The 22438-nt window shown below is 40.4% G+C and overlaps 1 protein-coding gene across 2 annotated transcripts in view; it reads right to left on the bottom strand.

Moving 5' to 3' along the window:
* The window catches only part of DNMBP (dynamin binding protein), a 111659-nt gene that overhangs the window by 57635 nt on the left and 31586 nt on the right, over positions 1-22438 (bottom strand). Inside the window, exons 2-4 of one of the 2 annotated variants that reach the window (XM_059054681.2) lie at positions 19069-19223; positions 17441-17563; positions 7409-9409 (exon numbers count right to left, since the gene is read on the bottom strand). In XM_059054681.2, the coding sequence (XP_058910664.1) occupies positions 7409-9409; positions 17441-17563; positions 19069-19213 (2269 nt within the window). In that variant the 5' untranslated portion in view covers positions 19214-19223. The remainder of the gene's footprint in view (positions 1-7408; positions 9410-17440; positions 17564-19068; positions 19224-22438) is intronic. The other variant, XM_067024880.1, reaches the window with a different exon arrangement.

Here is a 22438-nt window from a genome sequence, read left to right as displayed (position 1 = left end):
ATCAGTATGATGACTAGAGTTTCAAAGATACACAAATATGAATGATATTATGACTATACCCTTTTTATTAATCAGTGTAGAGCCAGTACCTGGGTCATACTATGTGCTGAAGAAATGTTTGCTGAGTAAAGAAATGAATGTACAACCCTGACTGTCCAATTCAGGCATGTGAACCTCTCCTCGAGGTAGAAAAGGACTATGATATGCTAAAATGAGATTCAGGGCCACAGGATGTAGTTCTAATAAGGGCTTCTAAAAGTCACTTGTACTGGTAAATCTCAAAAGTCTGTGGACTAACGCTGAATATTTCTACTGCTTCAGAAGCCAAACTATTTATCAGATTTGAAGGTACCATTTTTGGTTTTGGCTTTGTTTTGGCCATGCCCTGCAGCTTGCGGGATCTCAGTTCCCTGACCAGGGATTAAACCGGGCCATGGCAGTGAAAACCCAGAATCCTAACCACTAGGCCACCAAGGAACTCAATTATTATTATATGCTTAAATTATTAAGCAATTTATTATTCTGAAGACTCCTTGGAATGCCTCAAATATAAGAATTCTTTCCCAAACTAGTAAGGTACTGTATTTTAGATATGGACTTCTACTTATTAATTAGCAACTCATTTGACCATAAGCTCCTGGAAGGCAGACAACACATCTATGTTTATTACTATATACCTGCCCTTAACACAGTGCCTGGCACATGGTAAAAACTTAACCAACATTTGCTGGATGAATGAGTGATTGACTCCATACCATCCTGAAGCCTACAATGACATATCATTCCCCAACACACTATACTCACAAATGCCTCCTAGTATTCTACCCTGACTCTACGTGATAATTCCAAACTTAAAACTCCTAATTCTCAGACATAGCCAAACACTGGCTTATCTAAAACTACTAATAATGGACTTTCTATTTCCAATAATTGAAGTTTAGGCCAACCATCTCACAGAAGGAAAGCTTAAAAAGTTAGACGAACTATTTAAGAATCTTAAAACTATCAACACAATGACAAGATGGTAGAGTAAAGGCCAAAACCAAAAGGAAAACTAGAATCCAGAGATGTAAATAACCACAGTTATTTACTGTTATTTACAATAACAGTTATTTACAATGCCCTGGGGCATCTACCAGTCCCAGAAAACTCAGCTTTTGTTTCAATGGCCCTCTAGGGAGAAAAGGTCAATAACCCAAAGCCCAAGGCAAGGTAAGGAGTCTAAAAGGAGACCTTTTCTATAATAAGCTAAGATTCCAGAGACTCCTGAGAGAGAATCAGAACTGGACCAGCCCTCCTGCAAAATTACATCTCCGGCTCTAATACCTTCACCGTCCAAGGTACTTTAACCCTTGAAATTAGTTTAAGGTGGAGGTGGACTGAGAATGATAACGTTTCCATGTGGGAATTCCTCCTCAGCATTGCTTAGGGAATTTATATGTCTTTCTGAATCGTAAGAAAAAATCAGCCCAGAAATCTGGAAAAAAAGGAGAAAATACTATAATTCTCTGTGAGAATAAAGCTTAACAATAAATGTAGAGACATTACTGGTTTGAAAGAATCTACCAGTGTCAAGTTGAAAGCAAGAGCAGAAAATACTGACCCACAGAGTAAAGATTAAGGTTGACCGGGACAAAAGTACATAGGAGAAAAGTGACTAGAATCTAATCAGTTAGTATTGCTTGTAACTGTTGCTATGTTATGAATGTGTTTATAAAACACGTGTGTTCATGACCCTGTGTGCTAACAGTGAGTCACTCTTGCAAATAAAATAAATACTAATAAGCTTATTTGCATAGTATATTTTATATAAACCTTGTAAGTGATGGTCCAAGAAATAACAAATTTTAGAAGTAAAATAAGTCCTTAAATTGGCAATTCTGACACATGATTCTGTATAGCGTTGAATCTTGCTCAGAGGCAAATGTTCCATTATTTTAATACTACTCAAAAATGTTTGCTCAGTGTTTTCCAGAGTTTGTATTTGCTATACGTTATAGTTCTTTGTAAGTATTTTAACAAGAGAAATGCAGAGAAGATGTGAATATTAATATTGAATCATTATGTTGTATTACCTGAAATTAACATATTATATGTTAATTATTTCAATTACAAAATTTTTTAAAGATGTGAATACTGTCACAAATTTATTGTCTAAAATTTGAATTAGCAAAACAATACTGATTCCAATGGCAAAGTCAAAATCAGAGCAAGTAGACAAAATATTTTCACTGTTAAAAAAGAATATAAGAATACATATGTATAACTGAATCACTTTGCTGTACGGCAGAAATTAACACAACATTGTAAATCACCTATACTTCATTAAAATTAAAAAAAAGAAATATTCAATGCAAATAGTCGCTAGAAAATAAAAAAAGAAAATCTGTCTGTACAAAAAAAAAAAAAAAGAAAGAAAGATTATGAGCTTATGCAAAGCAACATGTACCCTAATGGCCCCACCTGAAGATGTTTTTAGATACATTCTTAACACTCAACCAACATCAAAGGAAACTTTTTTCTATGTCTGGAATGTTAGCCACAAAACAAAGATCAATCCCATCAGATAGGGCAACTCATACTTTGTGTATTTAAATTTTTGTTTTAAAAATCACTTTTAAATACTAAATATTTGTGGTATGATTTTACAGTTTTTAAATTATTTTTATTTAACATTTATTTTGTGTTACTATTCCCTTCTTTTAATGTTTTATATTATCAGATGTCTAGTATCATGTTAATTTTCTAATTTTGATAAATATTTTTGAGTTATGTAAGATTTTAGGGTTAGGGGAACTCTACTATTTCTGCAACTTCTTTATAAATCCAAAATTATTTTAAAGTAAAAAGTAAAAAATAGGGACTTTTAAAAAAAAAAAAAAGTGGTTAAGAATCCGCCTGCCAAGTCAGGGGACACAGGTTCGAGCCCTGGGCTGGGAAGATCCCACGTGCCACGGAGCAACTAAGCCCGTGCGCCACAACTACTGAGCCTGCGCTCTGGAGCCCACGAGCCACAACTACTGAGCCCACGTGCCACAACTACTGAAGCCCACGGCGCCTAGAGCCCGTGCTCCGCAACAAGAGAAGCCGCAATGAGGAGCCCGTGCACCGCAATGAAGAGTAGCCCCCGCTCGTCGCAACTATAGAAAGCCTGCACGCAGCAATGAAGAACCAACGCAGCCAAAAATAAATATATAAAATAAATTAAGAAAAAAAAAAGTAAAAAATATTTCAAAGTTTATTACCAGGTAGAGAATAATTTTACATGTCATTAAAATATATAATCTCATAATATTTTGGTTCATAATAAAAATTATGCATTTATTTCATATATATGTGTATACATACATAAAATCCCTGAAACTTTTAGTATAATCCTAACACAGGAGAACTGTTCACTGTTGATTATTACAGTCATTACTGTTATTACTAAGAACATGTAAATATGTAGAGGGAAAACTAACACACTATTGTAAAACAATTATACTCCAATAAAGATGTTAAAAAAAAAAAAAAGAACATGTAAATAAAAGTTTTTTAATACAGAATAATTTATAATTTTAGGAATTACCAGGAATTCCAATTTCTTGTTCCTGAATCTCAAAGATTATTATTCTTCAGGAATTTGGAAACATTAGCTGACCAGAAGCAGCTGACAGAAATAAGTGCAAATCCTCTCTGGAGACAGGTGCCTTCATCTCCGGTCTTAATGTTTTCCAAATACTATGCCTAGCACACAGTAAAAGGTAACCAGACACACAAGGAGTCTAGATCACATGAATGAGAACCATGTGACACCAAAATCAGTCCCACTAAGACAATATCTTGGAATTATTATATGCAGACTATAAAATAACTATTCTTACCATAGGTAAAGAAAATAAAAAACAAGCTGAAAGATACCTACAGGAAACAGAAAACTATAAAAGGTAACATATCAGATTTGAAAAAAAAAATACAGCTTCGGGCTTCCCTGGTGGCACAGTGGTTGAGAGTCCACCTGCCGATGCAGGGGACATGGGTTCGTGCCCCAGTGTGGTAAGATCCCACATGCCGCGGAGCGGCTAGGCCCGTGAGCCATGGCCTCTGAGCCTGCGCGTCCGGAGCTTGTGCTCCGCAACGGAAGAGGCCACAACAGCGAGAGGCCCGTGTAACGCAAAAACAAACAAAAAAATACAGCTTCTAGGAAATGAGTCCTCATGACGTCATAATTCCAGAGTTTTAAGAAGGAGCACTATGAAGAATAGTATAAAGGCTATATATATTTAAGTGTGAGCTATATGTAAATCTATATACCATCCTACACTTGAATTGAATCCATTCAATGTATTCCCTGTTGATCTAACTAGATTCACACTTATACGCATAAGGTGGAGCTGAATGTAAACAAAACAGTCACGTGTATCCTGCTCTAAAACCACCAAGCACAAACCAGAGCCCTCAGTTGACTACAGTTGAAATAAATAAAGCCATACATACACTTTCTTCTTATACTTAAGTCTTGCAATTAGAAGTGCTTCTTAATTATATTTTCTTCTAATTTCTCAAACCCTTATTAAATGCCTACCACGTGATAAGCATAGCTAGGCGTTTGTCCATACATTTTCTTATTTAAAAAAAGAAGAAAAAAAAAAAAGAAGAAGAAGAAGGAGGAGCAATAGCTACAATAAAGAACCTAATTTGGGCTCTGGCACAGCACTGGACTATTTTGCTACCATTAACTGTGTCTGACAAGGGGACCAGCATCTCAGCACCAACAGTCCTTAGCTCTCCAGTAGTCCAAGTTCAAAGTAACAACAGAGGAAGGAGATCTTTGAAAGTTCTGGAAGGTAGAGCAGAAACTTCAATTTCATTCAGTTAAACTAAATTCAATTCACCAAGTATTTACTGAGTCTACTACCTGTTGGACACTATACCAGGTGTGTGGGTAATGACCAACTAACGTACAGTATCTGTCTTTTCATTAGGCTTAAAATTTTCATCGCGAGGCATATAAACAACTAAATATAGTATCAATCAGGATTAGATAAATACTGTATCTAAAGTTCTTTAAATCTTATGCCTTAAATTTCAAGGTTAAAGATTGTATGGGACTGGATTGGAGGGGTAAAGCCTGGTGCTCAAACTGATTAATTCTGCATCGTCCAAGGGACTGCTTATATTGCTGGATATACTTTTTATGAAGACAGAAAAAGATGACCTTAAGAGGAACTGTCAGTGACTGCAAGAAATAAGTAACTTCACCATAATAGCAACTGATATAAATAATACACCTATTGAAAAGCAATCAAGTCAATATTAATACAGCAAATGCTATATTTGGTGAATGCAAATAAAGAAAAGTTTCCTGATTAAGACTATACACACCTACTGCAGGTCTTTCACAGCATTAAACTTTTAGAACTTTAAAAAAAAAATAGTAAGAACACCAGCTGAATTATTAAATAGTCCTGAAAAAGAAGGTCAATAGAATAAAAAAGAATATCAATTTCATCCCTCAGTACCAGTCCATTACTCCATAAAGTCCTTTAAAAACACTGCACACAGGGCTTCCCTGGTGGCGCAGTGGTTGAGAATCCACCTGCCGATGCAGGGGACACGGGTTCATGCCCCGGTCTGGGAAGATCCCACATGCTGTGGAGCGGCTGGGCCCGTGAGCCATGGCCGCTGAGCCTGCGCGTTCGGAGCCTGTGCTCCACAACGGAAGAGGCCACAACAGTGAGAGGCCCGCGTACCGAAGAAAAAAAAAACCCAAAAAACACTGCACACTGGTTTTATGAATAGAAGACATAATATTTCTCTGGAACACTACTAATTCTAATAAGTATCATTATTGAGAAATTCTTGCTACCTGGAATTTGGGAGAGTTTTGTTCTGTCACCTGTATATCTAATGCAAGAACAGTTTACAAGTATATCTCAAAACTTGTATGTATGGAAGGTGATGGAGAATCTGGGGCTTGCTATGGCTTTGAGGATGTAGTGCTGAGCCAAAGTTCCCTCAGGATTCCTTTTCAGGCACTCTGAAATCGTCAAGGTATCTGGCATTCCCCAAGAGTTCAGATAATCATATTAAATGAACACCCTCTTGAAGACATGTCTAAGTGCTCACCCTCGTGCTTTTACCTTGAGAGCAAATGTCACCACTGCCCTGTTGAGCACAAATGACCCAGGGGCCCAGTGACCTGGCTGGTCCCTAATTCATCACCCTGCATGTGTTCCAGGACACCCTCCCGGGGCCATGCCTCCGAGTTTGGAGTTCCTGCAGAACTGTGCCCACTTGCACAGCAATTCTTGCCTGAGCATATTTTAGACAGAGGTTTCCTCTCTTTCTGTAATCCATCTGCTTTCCATCTTTCAGAAAATTACTCGATTTCTGGCCTTCTGATAATACTGTTTCCTCTTGGAATTTATTATTATTATTTTTTCATTCACTTTTAGAGATCTAAAGGACAAGGGGAAGTTGGTATGTGTACTTGTTCTGCCATCTTGATTTGGTCTCCCTGGGCCACCATTACCTTGTTTTTATTTATTAGGATCCTGCAACTCCTAGATCCACAGAGTGCTTTTTATTATTGACTTTCCTAAGGACATGTAGGTTCAGAGCTCTCTGGCACGCATGCCAAAGGGCATGCAGTCATGCTCTCCTCAGGCCCTAGACCAGTTGCTATTATCTCACTCTTCTTCCTACTTTATAAATTATTTCTCTTGATAGGCTGGTGAATACAAATGAAGTCTCCAGAGCCTGGTCACCCCCAAGTTAAGAGACAGCATTTGAATTTTTGAATGTGCAAGGTGGGAAACAGTAAACCATAGTAGTTAAAGACATGGGCTCAATTCCCGGTTCCCTTAGCAAGCTACTTAATCCTCTACAAGTCTTGGTTTCCTCATCTATAAAGTAGCCATATGAATTAACCCAGTACTTTCAAGGTAGCTGTGAAGATTCTTTGTGACAAATGCTTATTAATACATTAATAAATGTTTGTTATTATTATTATTATTGAAACTTAGTCCCTGGACTACAAAGATACAACATACCGTTTTCTCATGAGTCTTAGTCTGGAAGTCTTCAGTCCTGAGCAGAGTCTGGTTAAAGAAAGTTATATCTAGGGACTTCCATCTGCACAACTGCTACGGATGTCACAGAGGTATAGGAGGTATAAATGACACTGAGGTCTGAGCTTTTTTACCTGAGCAGCAAATGGAGTTAGGAGGCTCTAGTGGTCATAGGATACATTCAGACAGAGCCATCTAATTGTGGTGACAGAGTGAGAAATTACATAATAAAAAGCAAACCATTCCTTAATTGTCCATCATAGATGGTAACATATCCCTAAAAACCTGGGTAGGCTGTTACTTGGACTTGAGGGTGTCAAGAAACAAGTATATACTATCTCCTCATCACTTACCTCTAAGTTGCTGGAGTTCCACGTTCAAACTCTCAATGTTACTCTCGTAGAACTCAAGATTCTCAGGGGTCTCTTCCCTTAGTGATTCCTCTTGCTTTTCTTCCAGCAGTAAGTTCAGCTCTTCTTGAGCCCTGCAGCACATATCCAAGTCCTGTCCCATCTCCTGAATCCTCACCAAGACTAAGGGACACTGGGAAGTCTGGTCCAAAGTCTTCTCCATGTTCTCAGGGCCCTCCTTTTCTAGGGTCTCCCAGCCAGGACGGTTACAGGTTAGGAGCTTGGGGGGTACTGCATTCGTTCTCTGCTGGGCTGAGGGAGGCAGGGGAGCGGGGCGAGAGGGTCTCATTGCCAAGGGTGGTTCCGGTCTCAGGCTCTGGTCCACTGGCAAATGGGGAGGAGTGGATGCTGGAGTACAGGGACGGGGTGGCGGTGGCCTTAGAGCCTTTCTCCTCTCGGGCAGCTCCTGCTGGATGATTAGCTTCGAGGAACCTCGGAAAATATCCTTTTCGGAGTGAAAGTCCATGATTGAAAAGTGGCGCAAAATTTTATCTGGTTCTGTGCCAGGCCCTGACAAGCTCTTCTCAAACTCTATCAGTTGTTGTGTCAACTTAGAATCCAGGTCTGTGTTGCCGTCTCCCTGTGAAAGTGCCATTGCTTCCACAGCAGGTGCCTTGTCTTGCAGACCAGGCTTCATCTCTGATCTCTCTGATGCAGAGCAAAAGCTGGAAGCATTTTCTTTGGGTGTGAGGTGCTTTTTCACACACCTCGCCATGCCCTGGAGCTGAGGGCTCAACTGGCTGGGTCTGACCGCCCTGGAGGCTAAATGGGAAAAGGTGCTACGAAGAGGTGGCGCTGGATTCTGAAGGGTTTTCGGCTGGGAGTATGTTCTTCTGGGAGGTAGGCTGGAGTAGTCTCTAGTCCTTGCTTCTAGAGGAAGAGGGCCAGAGTACTGGTCGGGGCGGGGGTTGCTTCCTCCTCCTATAGAATAATACTGGTTTTTCTGCAAATCAGGATGAAAAGGTACTGGAGTTTGGGACGCAACACCATTGACTGCCTCTGAAGGATCCTTTGTGGAAGAGTATTTGGCAAGAAGCTGTTCGTGCCCTGAACCTGTGCTTCTTGGGGGCCCTTCTGAGGTGCCTGCGTCCCAGTGAGAGTTTTTGTCTTCTTCATACTCAGAAGTCAGATGCTCCAGTGGGGAAGTGGATGTTTCAGAAATAACTGAGCTGGACTTTTCTGCTTTACGCTCATGAGATTCATGTCTTTTTCCTTCCACTTCTAAGTTCTCTGAACAATCCAGAGACATGTCAGGGATGTTGGTGAGGCTGCTTTCCTGCGGCAGATCCATGGTTTCCTCCACCCTTGTTTGAGGACATAACTTTACAAAGCGGTAAGGAAAGATGCCTGTCCTGCCCTTCAGTGATCCTTCTAGCCAGCCATCTTCAAGGGTCCCCAGGATTTGGATTTTATCACCTACTTCGAAATCCAGCTCATTTGGCTCCAGGGCTTGGAATCTGTAGAGGGCAATCCCGTAGGTGCCTGGCTGCTCTCCTTCCTCTTCTGGCTGTCTCTCTCCTCCTGTGTTGGTATCCACTTCACCATTAGTAATGCAGTCATCGCAATTTCCAGAACTTACTGACTCATCCACGGTCCTCAGGGGCCCCAAAAGCTCTACAAAACCTTCCGGAAAAATGCCTCTTCGACCCTCTAACTCCCCTTCAAACCAGCCTGGTTCAGGAACTCCAATAATGGTAATCACATCCCCTTCTCTGAAGTCCAGCTCCTCATCCAGCTGGGCAGAGAGCCCCATCAGTGCCCGGGCTTGTCCCATTGAATACTCAGGAATCTGGAGCAGGGCACTCTGTGAGTGCCACTGCCGACTCTGTGAGGAGAGGCAGAGCTCCCTAACACATGAGGATGGGAAGAAGCCCCGGGCACCCCAGCAGCTCCGGCCCTGCAGCCAGCCGCCAGTGGGAGTGCCATCGAGAACCACTAGGTCACCTGAAGAAAGAGAAGAGAAGCAAAGATAATGACCTCAGTTATCACCTCAGCAGGATACTGGTAAAACTAATAGTGCAACTCATCATCTTCAATAGCTACCAAATTCAAGGGAATATAAACCTAGAGTTTTAAGTGCATGAACATGTTTTGACAATATAGTGAACATTCCTGTAAACCCACGGTTTTCAAAATGTGGTCTGCCGAACCCTAGGGGTGGATCCCTAAGATCCTTTCAGAGGGTCTGTGAGGTCAAAACTATCATATTTTCTTCATACACTTCATATACTTCAGTCAAAACAATGTAACGTGGCAAACTGAATATAGATTCAAGTAAAAGAATCTAGGTTTCTTCTATTAAACCAAATATTAAAGACATCTGCAAAAAATGCAAACCAATGTTACTCTTCTCACTAAATTTTTTTTGTTTAGGAAACTAGTTATTTTTCATAAACCGTTATTTATGTTATTAATGCTAATATGAGTTTTTAAAAATAAATTGATAATTTAAAAAATTTCTCAGCTTTAACAGCTAATATGGTAAATATCAATAGACTCACACAAGCAAGTGCTCTTTAGGGTCTCAAAAACTTCTAAGAATGTAAAGGGATCCTAAGATCAAAAAGTTTGAGAAATGCTACTACCAGCAATAGTCTGTACCACTGGATTCATTTATAAATGATGAAGAATATATTCATGGCCACTATAGTCCTTTGAATAGATGGATCTAATTTCTCACACTAAATTATATTCAATATCAAAAATCAAACAAAGAAAGAAATCTTCAGGAATGGGTTGGAAGTGCAGGATGTGGACAACAAACTGTTCATTTATTTTCTCCAGAGCCCTTCTTTTTTTTAAACATCTTTATTGGAGTATAATTGCTTTACAATGATGTGTTAGTTTCTGCTTTATAACAAAGTGAATCAGTTATACATATACATATATCTCCATATCTCTTCCCTCTTGCCTCTCCCTCCCTCCCACCCACCCTATCCCACCCCTCTAGGTGGTCACAAAGCACCGAGCTGATCTCCCTGTGCCATGCGGCTGCTTCCCACTAGCTATCAGTTTTACATTTGGTAGTGTATATATGTCCATGCCACTCTCTCACTTTGTTAGAGCCCTTCTTGAACTATCCTTATCCTGAAAATACATCATAATGAAATCTTAGAAGAATGTTCTGGTGACCAGCAGTTTGTTTTTGAAAATAACCAGTAGTTCCAATATTGTTGTTTCAGGCTATCTTCACAAAATATAAGCTAAACAGTTAGCATCTGCCTTATTATTGAAGAAGGTGAGGCAAGGATTTGCCCCAGTTAAAAAATTACCCTATAGTTTTGCAGCAAATTGTTTTGCAGCAAACTTTTAATTATCTGATTATGAACTATTTATTTTGTAGATTATCAGTTTTAATTTTTTTAACTAGCTCCAAGCTTCTAACTTCCTTTTGTCCTCTAATTTCTTCTCTAAAAATATTTATTCCATTCGTCACTTACTCTTTGCTACCTCATCCAACTCCCATCATCTCACTCTTTTAAACCTCGCCCCAGACACTGTCTTTCCAGTCTACCAAATGATTCAAGCCAAACTAAGATTACAAATGTACCCATTTTATCATATCCCTCCCCTGCTCAAACGTTTACCATGAGGCATTAAGGCTTCTTCCTACCGCCTAAGGCTTATACTCTAATAATCCTATTCTTACTACCTGAAATATATTTTAAAAAATAAGTTTGCTGTGGACACTCTCCAAAGAGGTTTAGTTAACTAAGCTACCAAAAGGCTACTCTTATGTTTTCACCTCAGTGCAAACTGGTATTCACATCCAGTCACAACTTCCCCTTGCCCCATCCCCAGCTATCCAATATTATCTCACCTCTGAGACCCTATTCCACACAAGGGGACTTTCATTGTCTCCTATAGAAGCCTCTCCATCTGAAACCTTAGCATGCTTCCCTGATAAACCTTAGAAGCCTACACACATCTTGGCCATCTGTAGCCTACTAAAGAAATTATCACTTATATCAACAATTTTGACACTTGTATTTTTATATACTACACAGCTTCTTTTTTTTTTTTTTTTTTTTTAGCGGTACGCGGGCTTCTCACCATTGTGGCCTCTCCTATTGCGGGGTACAGGCTCCGGACGCACAGGCCCAGCGGCCATGGCTCACGGGCTTATCCGCTCCACAGCACGTGGGATCCTCCCAGACCGGGGCTCGAACCCATGTCCCCTGCATCGGCAGGCGGACTCACAACCAGTTCGCCACCAGGGAAGCCCTACTACACAGCTTCTAATGTAAGATTTTGCATTTACTGGTAGGCACCCAATACATTTTCACTGATTTCATATTGTTTTGCTTAGATGTCCCTGAAAATAGGGTCTTGGTCCTGTATTTCTATTTTCCTTTAATTTCTGATTCAATATCCATTGGTCAGAGCTTGGGGTCCTGAGAATTACAAGTGACTTTTTCCCCCACTAATTCTAAGGCCATTCCATCAGGACCACAGAGGGAATTCACTGGAGACATGGCTACTCTTCAGACACAGTAGGTCTTTTGGTGATTCAGAATAAAAGCATGGGCTTCCCTGGTGGCACAGTGGTTAAGAATCTGCCTGCCAGTGCAGGGGACACGGGTTTGAGCCCTGGTCCAGGAAGATCCCACATGCTGCAGAGCAACTAAGCTCGTGTGCCACAACTACTGAACCTACGCTCTAAAGCCTGCGTGACACAACTACTGAAGCCCACACGCCTAGAGCCTGTGCTCCGCAACGAGAAGCCACCGCAATGAGAAGCCTGCGTACCACAACAAAGAGTAGCCCCCGCTCGCCAAAACTAGAGAAAGCCAGCGTGTAGCAACGAAGACCCAACGCAGCCAAAAATAAATTAATTAATTAAAAAAAAAAAGAATAAAAGCGTGCCAGAACTCCCACTCTCCTGGCTTTGAACTGAACTTGCTTTCTTTCCTTCTTTCTTTCCTTCTTTCCTTCCTTCCTTCCTTTCCTCCCTCCCTCCCTTCCTTTCGGCTGCATTGGGTCTTCGTTGCTGTGCGCGGGCTTTCTCTAGTTGCGGGGAGCAGGGGCTACTCTTCATTGCTGTGTGCGGGCTTCTCATTGCGGTGGCTTCTCTTGCTGTGGAGCACGGGCTCTAGGCGCGCAGGCTCGGTAGCTGTGGCTCGCGGGCTCCAGAGTGCAGGCTCAGTAGTTGTGGCGCACGGGCTTAGTTGTTCCGCAGCATGTGGGATCTTCCCGGACCAGGGATCGAACCCTTGTCCCATGCGTTGGCAGGCGGAGTCTTAACCACTGCGCCACCAGGGAGGTCCCTGAACTGGCTTTTTTAAACCTGCAGAATTAGAATATTTTCTTGTTTTACCAAATCTTCATGAAACCCTTATAATAGGGTTTGTTTTCCTATTTTCAGTTGGGTGACTGTATTTTTCCTTTCCTTCTTTCTTTTTTTTTCTTTTGGCCATGCCGCACGTCTTAGTTCCCTGACCAGGAATCAAACCATTGTCCCCTGCACTGGAAGCACAGAGTCTTAACCACTGGACTGCCAGGGAAGTCCGAAAACAATTTTGCTTGTTTTTATTTTGGCCATGTTGTGTGGCTTGCAGGATCTCAGCTCCCTAACCAGGGATCGAACCCGATCCATGGCAATGAAAGCCTGGAATCCTAACCACTAGGCCACCAGGGAACTCCCTGGGTGACTGTTTTGATAAGCTTTATTACCTGGCAGATTGTCATTCTGTTGATTATTTCTATATAATAAAGGTTTTGTGGGTTTTTTTAAAGTCACAATTTAGGCCCTGAAAAGCACTTTAGAGATAATTTGGTGAACACTTATTTTATAGCCCTGTTATTGAGTTTTTTGCATTCCTATGCCTTAGGAATAGAGGCTGCTTAGTGATCATTTCTAAACTTCAAAAACAACAATATGAGGAACTCCTGGAATAGAGTGACCAAATTTTGAGAACAAAAAAATAGGAAGTGGGGTGACTCTTAGCGTCAGCCTGAACCTTTTGCTTAGGCAGGATTAATCCCAGCCACCATGCTGCTTGTTTCTTCTGGTTAGATTTTTTTATTCAAACGAGAAATGCATTAAGAATAAGATGAGGGCTTCCCTGGTGGCGCAGTGGTTGAGAATCCGCCTGCCGATGCAGGGGACACGGGTTCGTGCCCCGGTCCAGGAAGATCCCACATACCGCGGAGCAGCTGGGCCCATGAGCCATGGCTGCTGAGCCTGTGCATCCGGAGCCTGTGCTCCGCAACGGGAGAGGCCACAACAGTGAGAGGCCCGTGTACCACAAAAAAAAAAAAAAAAGAATAAGATGATAAGAAAGAATGAATGTCCTAGAATCTGAATATAAGTAGTTTGACTCTGCAGTATAAAGTCCCTCACTGAAATCTACTGCCCAGGGACTCTGTACTCTATGCAGACCGACCACTCTTTACCTGGGTTTCCACACGAGCCATATCAGAACCTTAATCCTGATATCTCACACACATGGCACCACAGATTTGACACAAGTGCTTTAACTGATAATTATCATTTATCTATCTATTTACTTGTAAATAAATCTATCAATTTAATTTTCATTGGTCTTTTCCAGGGGTTGAGAGGTGGCCTAGAGATGCATGAGCTTATACGCAAAGGATAAGCATTCTGTGTTGTGTCAGGCAATTAAATATTTCATCGCTCCCACTAATTTTTTTTCTCTCCTCTTTCTCTGTCTTTTCCTTGTTGTTTTGTTTTTGTTTTTTCTCTCTTTTCCCCCCTTCTTTATTTTGTAGGACAGCACCTACATTGATCTAAGAGACAAGCTTGTTTCTGAATTTAAATATAACTCAAAATACAGTGAACTGACCAAAACAAATGGAAAGCTTCGGGAAAAGTAGAAAGGGTGACACCTGCTGGAAGAACCACTGGTGGTCTGGATTCCAAATAGAATCTCCCAGGGAAAATGTACATACACACATAACTTCACATAATTGCCAGGAAACAAGGTCCCCCGAAGCATATCCATGAACCCCAAGAATGCCAGGTTGAGAATAATAAAATAGCTAATCTTTATTGAGTGCTTACCCTCTGCCAGATGCGTTACAGGTATAACCTCATTTAATCCTCACAACTATCCTGATGTAGGTTATTATTATTTGTAGACAAGGAAACTGAGGTCAAGAGAACTTAAGTAATTAGTACAGAATCACAGTTATTGAGTTGTGAAGTTGGATTTAAATCTAGGGCCATCAGAATTCTTATCCCCTAAACTATACTGCCTGCCCTAAATATATATATATTTTTAATAATATAATTTTATAGTTAAAATATATAATCTTTTCTCTTATAAATCTCGATATTTCTGAAAGCTAAGTAAATAACAACTAAAGGCAGCATGGTAAAACAAAACAGATCTCAAACATCATCCCACATGCTCTTAAAGGTTTCCAAATCCCTCCTGACATATATTAAATCACAGAAGAGGAGAAGCTTCACTGCTACACTGAAGGACCAAAGGAAAGGCAAAGAAACAACAGGGAACTGGATTAATAGTACTAGAGGACAGGGATAAAGGAATGTATATACTCATGAGCAGAGACACTGATCTAATGGAAAAAGCACAAGGGCCATTCCAAGCAGTAGACTTGAAAATCAGGAAGCCTAGATTCAAATCATAAACTATATATAGTATAAAACAATACTTTCATTTTTTTAGTGATTTTGTTTCTAACTAGTAAAATATCTGTTATATATATAGAAAACAAGAGGAATTAAAATCATTCCTGTGTCTCAAGCTAAACTTCCCAGAAAAAGACAAATTGTGTAGATACACCTACTTTCCCCATCCTCAAAGGCTATTATGTTCAAATCGGAGACATACCAGAGCTAAAAGATGTGAACAGCATAGAAGGAAAGACAGCTGAATAGTCAATGTGTTTACTGGCAGCACAGTATCACAGAAGATAAAAACCACTAATAATTAGTACATCTCTTTCTATTCTCTCTTTTCCTACGTATCCCCCCTGCCCTGCATCCTCTTCTTTTGAGCTCTGCTTATGTTTTTCAGCTCCACAGCCTTGTTAAAAGATAGTCAAGATAAGATCTACAGACTCCAGGACCCAGCCTGACCTTGAGTCAGTCTTGGTAGAGGTGACTTGTGGCTGAAAGGTCCACACCAGGGTTTTCCTGAGAATCTCAGGTGGCTCTGGGATTCCTGAGGTGGATTTTAACTTCAAATCAAGTTCAGAACACATCAGTCCTGTCTTCCCAGGAGAGGCATTCAGCAGAAAATCTGTTTAGTACCTAAGACTTAACTATGCAAGATATATTATGAAGCAAAAAAACTAATTCCAGAAGCCACTTCCTCAAATGCCTCAAATGTTGTAGACATACTGTATATTCCCACATAGTACATTGTTATACACAATATTCGCTCCAGGAACCAGGTGTAGGAAAAAACAATGCCAGGCCACCCACATCCTCTGCACAGCTCTGGTGGAAGCCACTGTGCTTTGGCCCTTTCTCCACGCCCTCTGACTAGTCTGATGTGGATTCAGCCCTCCTATGGGAGAGCTGTGAGTAGGGACAGATGAGGCTCCCTACTATAACATTTCATCTATTTCTGTCTGTCTTCCCAACGCGGATTAGCAAAAAAGCACAGGGAACAGAGGTAGAGGCTTAGTAAAGTAAAGTGAAGGCAAGAAACTCTGAAAGCTGATTTTGAGGATTAAGGTCAAAGTCCAATATTCCTTTCTTCTCATTGACTAAGGGTTAGGGACTTTGCTAGGTCTCTCTCCCCACTTCTGCACTCTCTCTCTCCCATATGTGTATACGGTTTAAGAAATTAAGCCTATCCCTTTAGTGCCATACTCAAAAGAGTAAGTAACAATAGTAATAACATACCTAATAAATTATACAATTTTGATGACTGTTGTGAGTCGTAATAAAATTGCACTGATCATAAGCTTCAGTTTGTGGAACACTACTGGCTTCTGTGCTTATGCAGAAATGTATGGACTCAATCAAGTACATGTGCCGAAACGGTTTAGTCAGTCTTTAGACGTCCATATGTCTATCAGAGTGTAAGAAGTGAGAAATATTTGGAATATCACTGAGACATGGCTATGACCATCTGTTTTAAACCACTTCCTTTTAAACTGGTTCTGATGAGAATTTTAATAACATTACCTAATAGTTGAATAGCAGTGGGGCTATTTTGCATCTCTCTCTTAATTTGCATACCATAATTCCTGCTGTACTGTTATGCATTAATAAATAGTATGGTGTTAGCAAAGTCATATCAATTTTTATGGGAAAAAATATAACTGTAGTCTGAGGTGTAGCTACAACCTGGGGCAGTATAAAGAGAATACTGGACTTACAAATAATCAGGTGATGTAACTTCACATTCTGAGGCCAAAACTTCTCAACTGCAAGTAACATTCTTTGAATCTCATTCGTATTATCATGTTTTTTTTTTTTTGGTAAGTGGAGGAAGTCATTTTCATTATTATTATTATTTTTCATTATTTTAAAAATGCAGTTAATAATACCCACTTTGCTACCTGCCAGGTCTGTGCTGCGAATGAAATGAGAATGTATTTCTGAGAAAATATGCTATGGAAATTATGAAATGCTACTCAAATATAAGGCATTATTATTGTCAGAACTATCTTGGTATTATTGAAGACTCTCTAGAGGTTAGTCACTTATAAAAATTCAAAAAAAAAAGATGTAGTTGTCAAAATGGACTGACTCCACCAATCTTATTTTAAATTTTATTTTATTTTATTTTTTCGGTATGCGGGCCTCTTACTGTTGTGGCCTCTCCCGTTGCGGAGCACAGGCTCTGGACGCGCAGGCTCAGCGGCCATGGCTCACGGGCCCAGCCGCTCTGTGGCATGTGGGATCTTCCCGGACCAGGGCACGAACCCGTATCCCCTGCATCGGCAGGCGGACTCTCAACCACTGCGCCACCAGGGAAGCCCCACCAATCTTATTTTAAACAGTCTACTCTTGGATTATCAACTTACCTCGATGGAGGGAAAGGCTGTTCAATTCTAGGGATGTAAATTCACAGATACAGACAAACAGTCTCTCGCCCTCTTTTAGACTGGGAATGGTAACAACTTCCACAAAACTGCTGGGGAACTGTCCTGAAAATAAAAGCAAACATTTCCAATATTAAAATTCCTTTTTTCTTTCTGTGTACCAGGACAAAAAACTTTTTTCTGAGCCCATTTATAAAACCTGAATTGAAAACTCACTGAGTACTCATTGCTGGAGAATATATTGTAGAAAATATGCAGTGCACAAAATTAGGTGCATGCAGAACACAGAGAGTGCAATTCAATTCAATGAGCATTTACTGGGTGTCACTCTATCAAAGGCACACTGCAGAGGGGAAAATGAGTAAGACAGTCTTGGCCCTGAAAGATCTTAAAATTTGATTCAGACATAAAATCTAATTCAGACATAAACAATAATTCAGTTTGAAATCCAGTGTCACATCCCAGGTACACAATTTTCTATGGAAGTTCAGAGAAGGTAGGAAATGGGTCAGGAAGAAAATGAAAAATTGTATGAAAAAGACTGCAGTTGAATCTGAAGATTGGCAGGGTTTTAACAAGTCATAGAAGACAAACAGGGCCTGTCAGTTGGAAAGCATGGGAAAGTTTAGTTGATTCTACCTTCCAACTGTCTCTTGCATCTGTCCACTTATCTCCAGATTCACCACCTCGGTCCAAGCCATCAGCACCTCTCATCTGGATTACTGCAACCACTTCCATCCCACCTCCCTGCCTTTGGCTTTGCCCTTTCCTATCATTCTTCAAAATCTGCAGCATCGAATTTTCTGAAAGACAAATCTGATTGTGCTTAAAGCACGTTTACAGTATCCTGTTTCCATAACTCCTTTCCAAGGCATGCACTGTCCTCCATGATCTAGCTTCTGCTCACCTCCCCATGCCATCTCCCCCTGCTCAACCACTCACACTTCATGCCAGACTGAACTTCCTCAGTCCCTCCATGTTCTTTCTCTCTTATTCCAGGGCCTCTGAATAAGCGATTCTCTCTGCCTATCCTCTTTGCCTTGTTAACTCCTACTCACCATTTTTATCTCAGCTGAGATGTCACTTCTACTGGGAAATAATCTATTATCTCCCAAATGTGGCTTAAGTATCAGTAAGAGTCTGTTCTAAGGACTGTATGATATACTCCAGCCCAGATATATAAGTTAAAGATTGGATTTAACATAGATGCATAGTGTGGGGGAAAAACTTCCAGCCTTCCCTTGGCAAATTCATAAAAGAAACTGGTGCTAACATGTTTTCAAGAATAGAAAAAAGGAAACCAGGTGCATGGAAAGTGGGAGTTAAGTGCATCTAGGGTAGAGGGCAGATTTAATAAATTTAGGACACCCACGAATCTAGGAGGGCAGCTGGTACCTAACCATGTCAACCTTTTAAAGGAACCAGTAAGGAGAGATGCAGTGATAACCAACATTCTCTCCTTGCTGTAGAAACCACAGTAAACACACACAGAAAACACAAAAGGATCTGAAGTGTATTTATTGGGCTTCCCATTAAACCTTTATTTTTAATATGGAAAGAAGGGAAGGTTTGTGGTCTATTTTGTACGTGAGGAATTATGAACCTCTTACCTGTCACATCCTCTTTCTTTCCTAGAAGCCAAAATTCATCCACCACTGCCAACACCTCAATAACATCTCCCACAAAGAGCGGCAGTTCTTCTGATACGCTAGGGCAGAAGTCAAAGATGGCTCGAACCACTGAGCCGGCCTCCATCTTTTATAACCTGGAAAGAAAGGTCAAAAGAAATGGGAAAGCATAAGTATTTAAGACACTGTAATATAGATTGGTATCTTGAGAATTATCATTAAGATATAAAGTATCTTATTAATAATAAATTAAAATAAAGTATATATAAGACTATTATAATGAAGTCAAAGCTAAGCAAATAAGAAGTTTGTACTTTTTAAAAATCAAAATACTGTCTCATTTCTTTAAAAACAATAATTTCCTCATATGTTTTCATTTAATTCTCCAAGTCATTCTGGAATTGAAAAAAAACTGACCTATAGCTATGTGGAATAGAAAACAAGCAACTTGGAAATGCAGACTTTCCAAATATTGCTTGAAGAAGGCAATATGGGAATTAACATTTTTAAGGTACCAGGCAAGAGGGTACTCTTAACATATGGTATTTTAAAAGTAGGGATTTTAAATATGGCATTTCATCTATTCCCCATAACTATCTTTTTTGTTTATCTTTTTCCCTTTGTATTTCCACATGTATTCTATTTATTTTATTTTTTTCTTCAAGTTTTACTGAGATATAATTGGCATACAGCTCTGCATAAGTTTAAGGTACAAAGCATAATGATTTTTAAAAAAATTTATTTATTTATTTTTGGCTGTGTTGGGTCTTTGTTTCTGTGCGAGGGCTTTCTCCAGTTGCGGCGAGCAGGGGCCACTCTTCATCGCGGTGCGCGGGCCTCTCACTGTCACGGCCTCTCCCTCTGTGGAGCACAGGCTCCAGACACGCAGGCTCAGTAGTTGTGGCTCATGGGCTTAGTTGCTCTGCGGCATGTGGGATCTTCCCAGACCAGGGCTCGAACCCGTGTCCCCTGCATTGGCAGGCAGATTCTTAACCACTGCGCCACCAGGGAAGCCCAAACATAATGATTTGACTTACATACAACATGAAGTGATGATCACAATAAGTTTAGTGAATGTCCATCATCTCATACAGATACAAAATGAAAAAGAAAAATATGTATTTTTCCTTATGAGGATGGCTCTTAGGATTTACTCTCTTAACAACTTTCATACATAACATACAGCTGTGTTAATTATATCGATCGTGCTGTACATGACATCCCTAGTACTTATTTATCTTATAACAGGGAGTTTATACCTTTTGACTGTCTTTGACTGATTCCCGCCCCTCTGCCCGCCCAGCCTCTGGTACCCACAAATCTGATCTGTTTCCTTGGGTTTGTTTGTTTATTTTTGAAGTATAGTTGACCTACAACACTGTCAGTTCCTGTTACACAACTTAGCAGCTCAATATTTCTATGCATTTCAAAATGATCACCACGATAAGTCTAGTTATATGTCACCATACAAAGATATTAGTTATTAACTATATTCCCCACACTATACTGTGACTCATTTATTTTACAACTGGAGGTTACTTCTTAAACTCTCTCACCTATTTCTTTCCTCCCCTCAACCCCCTCCCTTCTGGCAACCACCTGTTTGTTCTTTGTATCTATGACTTTTCTTGTTTTATGTTTGTTCATTTGTTTTTTAGATTCCACATATAAGTGAAATCATACAGTATTTGTCTTTCTCTGACTGATTCATTTAGCAGAGCACCCTCTAGGTCCATCCATGTTATTGAAAATGACAAGATCCCATTCTTTTTTTACGAATAATACTCCATTGGCATGGAATATTCCATTCCATCTTCTTCATCCATTCATCTATTAATGGGCACTAAGCTTGCTTCCATAGCTTTTGTAAATAATGCTGCAATGAACACAGGCGTACATATATCTTTCTGAATTAGCTTTCTTCAGATAAATACCCAGGAGTGGAATTGCTGGATCATATGGTAGTCCTATTTTTAATTTTTTGAGGAAACTCCATACTGTTTTCCATAGTGTTTGTACCAATTTACATTCCCACCAACACTGCATAAGGTTTCCCTTTTCTCCACATTCTCGCCCACACTTGTTATTTATTATCTTTAACAGCCAATCCAACAGGTGTGAGATGACATCTCATTGTAGTTTTTATTTGCATTTCCTTCATGTGCCTGTTGGCCACCTGTATGCCTTCTTTGGAAAAATGTCTAGATCCTCCGCCTGTTTTTTAATTGGGTTCCTTGTTTTTTTGATGTTGAGTTGGATATATCATTTGCAAATATCTTCTTCCATTCAGTACATGGCGTTTTCATTTTGTTGATAGTTTTCTTTGCTGTACAAAAGCTTTTTATTTAATATAAATTTATTTTATTTTATTTTTGGCTGCATTGGGTCTTGTTGCTGTGTGCAGGCTTTCTCTAGTTGCGGCGAATGGGCTTCTCATTGTGGTGGCTTCTCTTGTTGCAGAGCATGGGCTCTAGGCGTGCGGGCTTCAGTAGTTGTGGCACGCGGGCTTCAGTAGTTGTGGCACGCGGGCTTCAGTAGTTGTGGCACACAGGCTCAGTAGTTGTGGCCTGCGGGCTCTCGAGCACAGGCTCAGTCGTTGTGGCACACAGGCTTAGTTGCTCCACGGCATGTGGGATCCTCCTGGACCAGGGCTCGAACCCGTGTCCCCTGCATTGGCAGGTGGACTCTCAACCACTGGGGGAAGTGATAGAGAGCTTTTTAATTTGGTGTAGTCCCTCCCCACAGCTATCTTAAAGATGAGGGTACTGAGGCTCTGCAAGTTAGAAAATTTGTTCAAGATCAGAGAGCTTATAGCAGCAGGGCCAGGATTCAGACTGAGTGCATTCCGGCCTCTACCTACTGAGACTGTGCCTGTAAAAAAAAAACAATTTGACCTGAAGAACAGCAGCAGGACGATACCTCAGTGGCCCAGATTTAAAATGCATTGAAAAAGACAAATCCCTAAAAAGAACAAGAAAGGGCTATGTAGATGGCACCTCCAGACAAGCTTTAGTACTCTACACCAGATCAAGAATGTGTTTTTGGTTCAAAGACGCCTAAGGCCCAAACTTGCATACTATCTCATGGTGTCTGTGCTGTAATAAGACAATGTGTCTGTTACTTTGTGTCAAGGGAGTCTAAGGACATGTTAAGCAATAGAAAGGGAGGCAATAAAAACAGGGCATATGCCATCAGCCATGATTACCTTACACTTCTCCAAGGTCTTTTGCAAGGAGTGGCAGATCTCCAGAGTGTCCAGGCCCCAAGCCTAGTTTTCTTTATTTGCCTCAAGTATTATTTGGTGTTGGTAGAGATGAGGATTCTAACTTTCACCTCATATATAACTATAAAC

This window comes from Kogia breviceps, chromosome 2 (genome assembly GCF_026419965.1).
Source record: "Kogia breviceps isolate mKogBre1 chromosome 2, mKogBre1 haplotype 1, whole genome shotgun sequence".
Taxonomy (NCBI): Eukaryota; Metazoa; Chordata; class Mammalia; order Artiodactyla; family Physeteridae; genus Kogia; species Kogia breviceps.
Note: the sequence above shows the minus strand (reverse complement) of the source record. Positions and strands in the feature narration are given on the sequence as shown.